Genomic DNA, 11885 nt, shown 5'->3' on the forward strand with positions numbered 1-11885 from the left:
GTCGGGAGAACCGACCTGACTGTTATCCGACTATCAGACTCTTAACCGACTACTAACCGACAGTGCTGTGCTACATGGGTTATATATGGTAATTCGTAAATTATATGCTTATTTGGAAAACCTAATATTTCAGTTTTCTATAACAATTAAAAAAGGGGGGTTCACCATCAGGCATCTTATTAGTTTCGGTATTAATCTTCCTATTAAGCAACATCAAATACCCTGTAGACAGCCCACTCTATAAATAGTTGTACGATTTCCGCTAGGCTGTTTCGGTACAAATGTCTTTTACCCTTGACGGCTGGACATGCGCTAACAGAATACCTTTTGTTGCCATCACTGGACGTTGGGTAGACGAGCATTTTCAAATGAATAGCAAATTAATGGGATTTATTCATTTCCCCGTACGCCATACGGGGAAAAATATTTGCGAGATGTTTGTATCGATGGTACAAAAATACGATTCAAAGGTGAGTTATAACTTTTGAATATTGAGTAAAATAGTTACGTTGAAAAGTGCTATTTAGGCTAATAGAAAATTTTAATATTTGCAATTTGCTGTGGAAACATCCGTGCCTACACAGGTGCTTGCCATCACTATGGACAATGCGACAAATAATGATACGTTTAGTGAGGAGTTACAAAAAATCAGTAAAGACCTTGGGATTAGGTACTGTGCCCAAAATCGCATTCGATGCTTTGCCCATGTCCAAGAACTTCTAAAACGTCTTAAGTCACAACCAAACTTTAACAACGTCGAAGAATATGTAGAGAACACAAAAGATACGTGTACAACCACGGACTGCCACATTGGGAATGCTTTGGCAAAGGTAATCATGAAGGCTTAATAATATTATAGGAACTTTGGTTTTAAAATATAGGCGTAATTTACTTTAAATTATATATCCGATGTTTATAGATTCGTAATGTGGTCACCAAAATCAGATTGTCGGGTGTGCGCGAAGAACAACTTTCTCAGCAAAATGTTTCTTTTGGTATAAAAGATCTCAAATTGGTTCTCAATGTAAAAACTCGTTGGAACTCGACCTACGCCATGCTTACTCGAGCCACGCTTTTGAAACAGGTCGTAGATAAATGAAGTAATATCGCGATCGTAACATTTTGTTGAATATAATTGTTTCTATGTAGTCGTTGCAATCAATGATGCAAACGGACAAGGACCTACGAAAGTTGGCCTTATCAGAACAGGAATGGGAAACTTTAGATGCCCTCCTAAAATTATTGAAAGTTAGTCACATTAACTCTTCGCCGTTATATTTGAAGTGGGCAAAGTCGTATTCCAAAAAAAACCTATTAAGTATATTAAGAACGTAAGAGTCCACCTTCCCGGCCCTCTGGTGTTGGTTGTAATTACATTTAATGAAAAACGTGCGTAATTAGTTACAGAACCAATTTATGACTAATTCGACCAATTTTAATAAAAGCCGATGTTCGTGGTATCACTTTCTCATAAACAGCAACCGTTCGGTTAGAGCCTGAATTATAGTACAAAACATATATTTGAACCCGTCCCTGACAAGTGGCGTTTTTGTTTCAATTTGAATTAACTTGGCTGAACTTGGCTCACTAAACGGTTAACTCCTACGTTCTCAGTTGCCTACGTAGATTCGTCATCGTGTACGTACAAATTTAAAAGTTTCGTTTTAGGATTTCGATACTGCAACGAATGTTTTTTCCTCCTCGAGATATCCCACTATTTCAATGGTAATGCCAGCCTATCATTGGCTCCTTGACAAACTGAAAACTCCAACTTTCAACCCGTTTTTGGAGGAAGCGTGTTATTTGGCTAGGACCAAGCTAGAAACATATAAAGAGTCTTCTAATATCGAAGCATTTTGGGTAGCTATTGGTATGATATTTTTGCATAAATTTTTCGGCACTAGATATCTCGATGGTTCGCTCAAAATAATGTACACTCTGTTTGAAAAGTCTTCGACAGCTGAAATTTTTGCCCTCTTTTTAATTCTGCTAGAAAACTATAATAGATGGCTCGATGAAACCAATTGCAACTTTTATTTATTTTCCAATATCTTTCGTTATTTATCGGTTTCGTCCGCCAAAAATTAATAGTTTGGCGGGAACCGTCAAAACTCATTTTTGACAACTGTTTAAATATTAGTTCTACGGCACTGACTCGCGCGTTTTTGAATTCACAATGGTCGATTCATATTTAGAAAGTGGAAAAATTATCTCTCTACAACCAACGGTTGAGAAGCTATCGCGTTTCCAAATTGTCGTCGAAGTTGCGTTATTTATAATCGCTTGATGCATTTTAGGTGTTTCCTAGTTTCGAGGTAAGTTTTGAAACGCTATAACTTCTCAACCGTTGGTTGTAGAGGGATAATTTTTCCACTTTCTAAATATGAATCGACCATTGTGAATTCAATAACGCGCGAGTCAGTGCCGTAGAAACAATATTTAAACAGTTGTCAAAAATGAGTTTTGACGGTTCCCGCCAAACTATTAATTTTTGGCGGACGAAACCGATAAATAACGAAAGATATTGGAAAATAAATAAAAGTTGCAATTGGTTTCATCAAACTATCTATTATAGTTTTCTAGCAGAATTAAAAAGAGGGCAAAAATTTCAGCTGTCGAAGACTTTTCAAACAGAGTGTACGTCTTAATTTGAAAATTCGCTACCTTTACCAAGGCTTATGATTAGAACGTCCAAACTTGGAATCTTGACTGGCGGATACCTGACTTGGCGATCTTGACTTTAAAATTTTAAAATTATAGGCACCCCTGTTTATACAGAGATATGGTACCGACTGTAATTATTAATTTACTTAAATTACCACTAATTATATCCGTATTCCATATTGCTATGGGACTAAAAATATGAATTACGGTCATTTCGATACACCCGCATTAAGGACCTTCATGCCTCATTGTTTACGGGTACTGTAATGTCCGTAAAGCCATGATCAAACGTCGGTTAAAACTCACTAAAAACTAGTTACGTGTACACAATCGCTATTTCTTCCAGGGGGTGGCAAATACCTTAAGTAATATATGGAGGTAAATGACAGTGGCGTTGCAATAATTTCGTGAACGCGTAGGTCAGACCGTCAGATTAATTGAACCAAATTTGAACAGAGAAGTTGAAAAGAGGCCCATGTTTTTCCGAGTGGAAGTTACGCAACAAGCTCTCCTTTGCTACATAAGAGAAAAGGAGTACATGTACATAACTTAAGGAGGGATAATAGTAGTGTAGTTGATTTTGTAAATTAAAACGTGGTCTTGCCCAGCTTGTTAAAATGTTGCTCTTACGTCACAAGACACGGCTTTATTAGTGTATTCTTCGCACGAGCGATTTGCACGCGTGCTTGAAAAAATTACATTCCTCCGACGACTGTAGCGCGCGCTCGTAGGGTTCTAAAAAAGAGACTGTAGTAAAAGCCGAGGGGCTAACCACTCTCTGAAAATCTGTACACCGATTACATAAATATTAAAATGAGTACAGCCTTTGGTAGTGCTAAATCTGTTCTCACTTACGTAATCATTTTAGTGCAGTGAAAGCTACATTATTGTACACCGATTACGGGGAGTGATCAGCCCCTCGGTAAAAGCAACATTTAAGCAAGAAGGCCACGTTTCTTTATAAAAACTATTCAGTCTCCTTGGTTTGCGATACAACGCGTATAGAGAGTTTAGAATTCGGGGATAAAGCATTCACTTGATATTTTGGCATTTAAACCTGGGTATACGAAGACAACGTACTCCCCCCCCTCCCGAAACGTATGGCTGTATATACATTGTTTTTTTCTTTAATTTTTGTGCCCCCCTCCGAAACGAAATCCGGGCAACGTCACTGTATTAAAGAAATGGTATAAAGCCCTTATCAATACAGTCCATGGTTACTATTTGGGCATTGTGTTCCCCTCTGTAGGAAACAAAATACAAGCCCGGGCGAAAGGCGACTTGACGAATGCTAGTTGGTTTTCTAGTTTTTAGCCGATCGTGTGACCGTGCCTAAAGGTAAGGCTTCAGGTTCATGACGTGTTATCCATATTGAGGGGCTGATCACTACGTGAAATAGGTGTTAAAATCTGTAGCTTGGACAGTACTAAAGTGATTACGTCACTAATTTAGCATTGCCAAAGGCTGTCCTCCTTCATATATCGGTGTATGAAATTTTAAGAAGTGGTTAGTTTCTCGGTCCAGAAGCAGTTAACACATTCGCGAACTAAGGTTATTTATTTCTCTACCTAACACATATTATTTTAGCTTTAGATCCTACTTTGAAAATGGACTTTATTCAGGAAAACTATGGAAAATCACAAGCGAAAAGCATTAAGTCAACGGTGTTAAATATATTCAACACCTACTATGATAGTTCTGGCCCATTCACTTCAAATCTCACCACCGCAGCAGATCGTACTGGATTTTACGCGTTCTATCCAAAGCGTGCAACAAAATTGGTACGCGGTTCGGAACTGTTGAAGTTTTTCAAAGATGACCTTCAGCCACCAAACACCAACGTATTGAAATGGTGGAAGGCAAGTAGAAATTATCATACAGGGTCTTTTTTTTTTTGCTCGGAAAAGTGTTTTTTTTCAAAAACTATTTATAGTACCGATTTCAAATTTGGAAGGTCAATTCTCTATACCGGGGGACATCAGTTTGAGAAATTTGAGCGTTTTCGGTAATGTTTTTCACCAATTTTGAAAAATTATTTTTCGACCACTAGGTGCGAGATAAAAAATTTCTATTATAAAGTTGTAGGCCGTCATCGAAAACCCTTAAAAATTGTTCACTCGACGAAAAACAACTTATTTATCAGTGAAAATTCGAGCTTGAAAAATTTACAAGTTGGTGAAGCCAAATTACGATTGTTTGAAACGATAATTGAAAAGGGAACAAGTCTAATACAAACGTAGTAGAGTTTTCACACTTGAAAAAATGTACACGTTTGGTTTTTAAATGCAGATATTTTATTCACATAAATTTTTACAAAACATTTTCAATAATATCACCATTGGCTGCAACACAGGTTTGTGCGCGGACAATTAAGTTCTCAAACGCTTTCTCTACCATTTCTGGTGTGACGTCTCGGCAAGCACTGATTATTCGTCTAATGAGTTCCTCCCTAGTTTCAATGGGCGTGGCGTATACCTTTGCTTTAACGAATCCCCAGAGAAAATAATCCAGCGGTGTTAGGTCAGGTGACCTTGCTGGCCAATGCACTGGACCATTTCTCCCTATCCACCTTTCAGGAAACTCGTTGTTGAGGTGCTCAGTTACTTGCCGGGAAAAATGCGGAGGGGCGCCACCTTGCTGAAACCACAACTGACGTCTTTCAGCCAATGGAAGGTCGTCGATTGCGTCACTCAGTTCGTTCTGTAGAAAATGTAAATACCTTTGGCCGTTGAGGTTCGTCGGCAGGAAAAAGGGACCAATCAAACGGTTTCCAACAAGTCCAACCCAAACATTGACCCGTTCAAATTGAACCTGGTGATGATATTCAAAACCCCAATGTGGGTTGATGTCAGACCAAAGATGGCTGTTTTGATGATTAAAGGGCCCATCTCTAGAAAATGACGCTTCGTCGGAGAACAAAACATGGCGCAAAAATTGTCTATCTTCTTGGACAGCATTTAGTAACCAGTTGCTAAATTCATAACGTCTTTGATGGTCTCCGTCAATTAGTCCTTGGTGGAGCGTAGCTCTGTATGGGTGAAAGCGATTCTTACGAAGAATTTTCCACACACGATTTTCAGAACAACCCAAATCAGCAGCGGCGTTAGCGCAACTGTGACGAGGATATGCCACAAAGTACGCGAGTACATTGTTCTCGAAGTCTAAATCCGGTTGACCCAATCCGCGAAACCTAGGTTGCAAGTTACCAAATTGATTGAAATCGTGAATTGCTCGTCTTACTGTATTTACAGATGGTGCTCTATTTGGATGTCTTTCTGCGAAGATTTCAGTCACTCTTCTAAGGTTTTGCGCTGCTTCTCCATAGTAAATGGCAACTATCTCGGTACGCTCAGCTACTGAATAACGAGGCATTGTTCGAAATATTATCAAACACTGATAATAATCTCCCAAAGTGTTCCTTTAAATACCCAATGCATGTTTAGGATTGACCTATAGCCTCGTGTTTTTTAAATCCGGTCGTTTTTTTAACCAAAGTTTCAACTGGATTAGGTAATTCGGTTTCAATTATCGTTTCAAACAATCGTAATTTGGCTTCACCAACTTGTAAATTTTTCAAGCTCGAATTTTCACTGATAAATAAATTGTTTTTCGTCGAGTGAACAATTTTTATGGGTTTTCGATGACGGCCTACAACTTTATAATAGAAATTTTTTATCTCGCACCTAGTGGTCGAAAAATAATTTTTCAAAATTGGTGAAAAACATTACCGAAAACGCTCAAATTTCTCAAACTGATGTCCCCCGGTATAGAGAATTGACCTTCCAAATTTGAAATCGGTACTATAAATAGTTTTTGAAAAAAAAACACTTTTCCGAGCAAAAAAAAAGACCCTGTATAATTAATTATTAATTTACAGAAATATCATAAATTTATAATTTTGTTTTATAAGTGTGTCAGTTAATTAAAATTAAATTAAATAATCACTGATAGCGATGCCCGGAGTTACATAGAATTGACTTCATACCTGAAAAGGTAAGCTCCTCTAGCGAGAAAACACGCCACTTGAAAAAAAAATAATCTCGCGCTGGTTCTACGGTTCTCAAAAGGCGCTCACACACCATGACGACGATGCAATCGGCGCGTATTATGCTTGGTTTTTACTAGCGCGCGTCATAATGCAATTGTCTTTCAGCGCGTCAAAATGTTTGTACGTCCCAAAGTTGAGTGACGCGCCGTTAAGCGCGCTAGTGGAAACAAAGGCTTAGGTCTAATAGCGTAGTCTGAAGTCTACCAAAAATGTGTGGCTATTCTAGAAATGGCTCTCAGTAAACGTTTTCCACACCGAATGTAAGTAAGCGACACACGTATTTAAACATCATTATAAAATTATCATTAAAGGAAGAATAAACCGAAAAGAAGAGGTAGATTCTGAGAATCAGATGAGAAAAGTTTTAAGGGGCTGATTAAGGGGTATTCAGAGAGGACAATTGCCAGTGGGCGCACTTCGGCTTAATCCGGCCGCGCTAGTATAAAGTTAAGTGACTTCCCCTACAATGGCGTCTTCCTTTAAGCTAGGAGTGTGAGAGGAAAGACTACGTTATAGCGTAGGAATAGTAAGTGTTTACTTCGGACGGTAGTCTAATTTACACCCACTGACTTTCGATATCGCTAATTACTTGACGATGTATCTCGCATTAAACGTAACGATTTTTTTATTATTTTCAGGATAGTGAAATCAGTTATCCATCTGTATGCAAAATGGCGAAAGACTACCTCGCCATACCAGCGACGTCTGTTCCTGCTGAGAAAGTTTTCTCAGCGGGAACTGACCTTATCAGCCCTAAGAGGGCAAGTTTACAAGCGGACACAATTACCGCGATGATGTCGCTTAAGTTATGGTGGAAGGATGGTGAGTTATGTTACTTCAACTGTATCAAATTGGCTAGTTAATTAATTAGTGTATAATCTGATAAATTAATCTAGAAACAAATCGTTTTTTTTAGCTGATGAAAATCGATGTTAAAAAAATTTCAAGAATTAACAAATTTTTATTTGCCTACGGCGAAAATGTTTAAGAACACGTTTTTTGAAAATTTCTTATTTGCTTATCTGTGTGTGTAGTTTGCTTGATCAATTTCTTCCTCAACCAATTTAATCGGCTTATTTTGCCTTTAAAAATATTTCACTCATTTTGTCATCAGATATTTTATTTGTGATTAAAATCGTAAGTCATAATCCGTAGCAATTTTGTTGGAATAATTCTACTATTTTAGCTAGAGTAAAAAATTCTGCTTTACTGAATTATCTCTTAATATCTTCACATAATGTGGATAACCATTGAATATAGCCGACCTCTACTTACAATTGAGTGGCCCGATTAATTGTGTAACTAGTGTAAACTGGGATTTACAGTAGGCACAGCACAAACAATATTTTGGAACACTTAAATGTGGTAAATGTGATCTGCGTAGACCATTTGGTTTGAAAGCTCCGTGAAACTTGTTGAGTTAGTTTGAGCAAAGAAAAATATTATACACTTATTTAGGTATACTATATTATAGTACAGTACAAACAATTGAACTCATCTTCAACAAACGAAAAAAATAAAACTAATTCGAATTTGAATTCTACTATAGTTGGGGACCTATATTAAAGTGGCTCTGTCTGCATTTAACATAAATAAAAAACATTAATAAACCGAGTAATTTCACTGGATATTGATGGGAGGCCGACTGCAAACTAAGGGGCAAGTGAGCAAATTAATAAATATGGTATGCAAATATTATTGCGTAGGTTCAAACATTTTACGCTTAATGGTATTTTATTGCCTTAAGCCTATATTGCATTCTCTATAAGTAAAAAAAGTTTTTTAGAGATATCAAACGGACCACAGTTTTAATAACTGAACAATTTGTGAAGGAATAATTTTACGATACCGATACAACTTGGAGATTTTTATTATTATTTTCATTTCTTAATATTTCCTAGTTTAAAGGGACTTTCCAGGGAGAGCTGTCCATTTCCAATACGTCATTCTGTCGTCGTTCGTCTCATTTACAAAGTTACGCTCTGATGACGTAGCAGTGAAATTTTTTATTAATCATAGGAATGACGCTTCGACAGTCTTGTTAAGTTCCATACTATAGACGCCCTGAATGTGTTACGCTTTAGATGGTCTGTAGTTACCAGTCACTGGAGCATTTGGACAATTGACGATATCTGTTTTCAGTTTCTGTATATAAAAATTATGAAAATGTTGCCACATACTTTCAACTCCGCCATTTACAGTCAAATACCTACATTAAAAACCTAGGATCAGGGCCGAGCAGAGGTGTCCCGGGGTCAAACTTACTCGCGGGCCCCTTCGAATTGCACCCCCCCTTGAGCCCTGAAACTTTTTCCCAAGTAATCTTCTTCAATGGGACCTACAGCTAGGGCCCCCCCCCCCCTCTGCACGGCCCTGCCGAGTGCTTTTAATTTGTCGTAGCTCGTAGTCGGTTTGAAAATCCGTCGGTCCGAAACTACTACTTTTGATCAAGGATCGGACACTTAGAAATTTTACGTACTGATTTTGATTTTCGAAGTGATTTCTGAAATCCGAAACTGTTGATTTTTCTATGCTGATTTCGAGGTTTGAAACAGACTTCCTTGGGGTTTTATTTTCGAATTGAAGATTTTGAGAAACAAAATTAGCGATTTTGAAGAATGTAGAAAGCTGGCAATGTAGTGTTCAAAATAATGGTTGATTTATTTTCCTGTACCGATAGATTCATTACATGCTTTGTTAAATAGATATATTTACCGCGGACTTGTGAAAACGCCATCGATTGAACCTTAATTATTAACTTTATTTTCCGGTGACTTTTAAGTAGTTCCTGAACTACCATATACATTTCTCGCACTACATCTTGTAGGGCGTATTCATCTCCAAGATTTCGTTGATGACCATTGAAATAAAATTAAGCTGCATTTCCAATTGAAACTAAAATAGCTTTATGCCATCTAAAAATATATATTTTATCGGTTTTGGTTTTACAGTATGGGTATATATAAAAAAATTAAGAAATATCGGTATAATAAATTAGAAAATTTACAATTTGTGTGATACAAAATTTAAAAGGGTAAATAACGTGAATTATGTTGGGGGAATATTATGTAGTGGTCGCTATGAATGTGCGGAGAACAGTTTAAATTTTAAACAGCGTCTAAAATTGGTTGTTCTGCTTATTTTGATGATGATAGTTTTAGGTAAACATGGACGCGTACAACCGAATTGAAGTTATTATATGATAGATATGGGCTATGTACGTGTTATTTCCAAATTATGTAACGTAACTTTTACACGCACAATTCTATTCGCAATAAAGGGTTGATTCCACCATGGCTAACTTACCTATTCTGCCGTTACAATTAAGTTCGTCTCGGGTGAAACGCGTATCGTTCACTATTGGAGATAGCGTAGCTGCTGGTCTAGAAAATGGTAAGCTTACAACTATCATTAAAGTAAGATTTAAATGGTTTTACCAGTGTTTAATAGGGCGAAACAAACAGTAATTAAACACTCAAACATAAAATAAATAACGCAACATAAACAATTTCCCATACATCTATTCCCACAATATTTACATTAAAAGTCAACGGCTTTTATACCTAGTCATCAGTCCCCTTGCATTGGTTCACTGCGGCAGCGCACTCATTCGAGATCTTGTTGGACACAGTCGGATCACTCGCTCATGCACCAGCGTTACCTGCTTGCACAACGGCTTGGGCCGACGCACGGTCGGATCGACGGACTCAGCGAGTTAGGTTTTTATGAGAAGGTCCGCAGGTAAGCTTAGCCGGAAACCGAGCACAACTGATAATAGATCACTTAGAACAAAAGTTATGTCATTTGGCGCGATCGTAGTAGCCAAGCTTTCAACTCCGAGTTGAAGTCGAGTTCCAAGCATGACTTAGGAAAAACTTAGGGTTATCGGCTCTGCAGCTTAAATTTGTTCGAGCCTCCTGTCCATCAACGGAGCGTCATTGTTTTCATTACCAAATCGTCGGCAAGGGGCTGACCCTTTATTGCCCAATTGGTGAAGGGGTCACACCCCTTACACCTGGGACACACACGTGGAAATTTTCTTGGCACATGGGGAACACAGTACCATCGGTACACCTTCAACATTTGGAAAACGTACGCGACAGTTTTCAAAATGTATGATATATTTATAAATCCGCTGGAAAACCATATTTAGAAAAGTTAAAGAAAGAACAAGTATTCGCGGGGTTAAGGAAAGATAAGGAGATGGCCACATGTGACTTTCATTTTACTGTAGAAATACTTCAAAAATACAATGGCATTACTTTTAACGTGAGGGGGGAAAGACAGCAGCAGCTATCGCTTTAAGCGGACAATAGTGACTTCGGTGCGAGAAAGCGGGACCCCTAGGCCTAAGGAGTCATCTCTCCCCTACACACAATGGGAATCTTAGGGAATGGTCGAATATGGAGTCAGTTACTCCACTCGCGTCCCGCGCGAGCTTCGTAAACTACCCCACATGCGGAAACACTCCCTGGAGAAAAATAAACTGAATTCCACGGAATAATAATTAGGGTTTTTGAAATTCAGTACAGCACGTTTTACACCGGTAATACGTTTCTCTGTGTAACTTTTCGGGCGTTACGCAGCATTGGTGGTACCAGTTTCTACATACGACACAAAATAACCACCTTTTTTCGTCGGCCGTAGATTTGCATAACCCAAATCCTAGAGTGGTCAGGATTTACATTTCCGTAACGAATGCGTTTACTGGTTTTATGTCAAAATTTTTAGGCTCTTCCGAAGAACTAGCTGACAGTGGATCGCCTTCGTAAACCATTTCACCGTCTGAAAGATGTGAGAGTAAGTAGTATAATAACCATTTTCGACTACTAAGCGAATCTTTAGGCAGTTTTGTACGTTTCGCTGTTATTATGCCGAGTAAATAATAAATGACAAATGGTCCACAGTCGTTGGACCAAGAAATTGGGCAATCCTTACTCGAAGCGCAGGTCCATTCGCTCGCATTAAGTGGAATTCCAACTATATATATAACGAAATCATTGCGAAACACAAAAGCGTTTTAAAATTTAATTGTATTGTACTGGGTTTTGTATGCATTCCGTCCAAGATGTACACTTTTTTCTCTTTAAAATATACCAAGCCCAAGAGCCATTTGTTACAGTGTCTACAAGGATTTAATGGTAATAGACGCGCAAAATGTCGGCATTTGCTG

General features: G+C 38.1%; 1 protein-coding gene across 1 annotated transcript; it reads left to right on the plus strand.

The window, feature by feature from the left end:
* Positions 1–736: 736 nt before the first annotated feature.
* LOC149937462 (uncharacterized) lies at positions 737–11484 on the plus strand. Its single transcript, XM_090153774.1, has 7 exons — positions 737–830; positions 920–1084; positions 1150–1248; positions 1669–1870; positions 4252–4523; positions 7351–7534; positions 11444–11484. Exons 2-7 carry the CDS (start codon positions 1055–1057, stop codon positions 11482–11484), a joined length of 828 nt encoding a protein of 275 aa, XP_090009900.1. The 5' UTR covers positions 737–830; positions 920–1054.
* The last annotated feature ends 401 nt before the right edge of the window (positions 11485–11885 follow it).

This window comes from Leiobunum rupestre, chromosome 7 (genome assembly GCF_980474605.1).
Source record: "Leiobunum rupestre chromosome 7, qqLeiRupe1.1.hap1, whole genome shotgun sequence".
Classification (NCBI taxonomy): Eukaryota; Metazoa; Arthropoda; class Arachnida; order Opiliones; family Sclerosomatidae; genus Leiobunum; species Leiobunum rupestre.

Bases quoted from the DNA above. Each gene is read 5' to 3' on its own strand.
- LOC149937462 (XM_090153774.1), top strand. From the start codon at position 1,055: ATGCTTACTCGAGCCACGCTTTTGAAACAG. The intron at 1,249-1,668 runs GTTAGTCACATT...GTTTCGTTTTAG, and splicing joins CCCTCCTAAAATTATTGAAA to GATTTCGATACTGCAACGAA. The intron at 1,871-4,251 runs GTATGATATTTT...ATATTATTTTAG, and splicing joins AGCATTTTGGGTAGCTATTG to CTTTAGATCCTACTTTGAAA.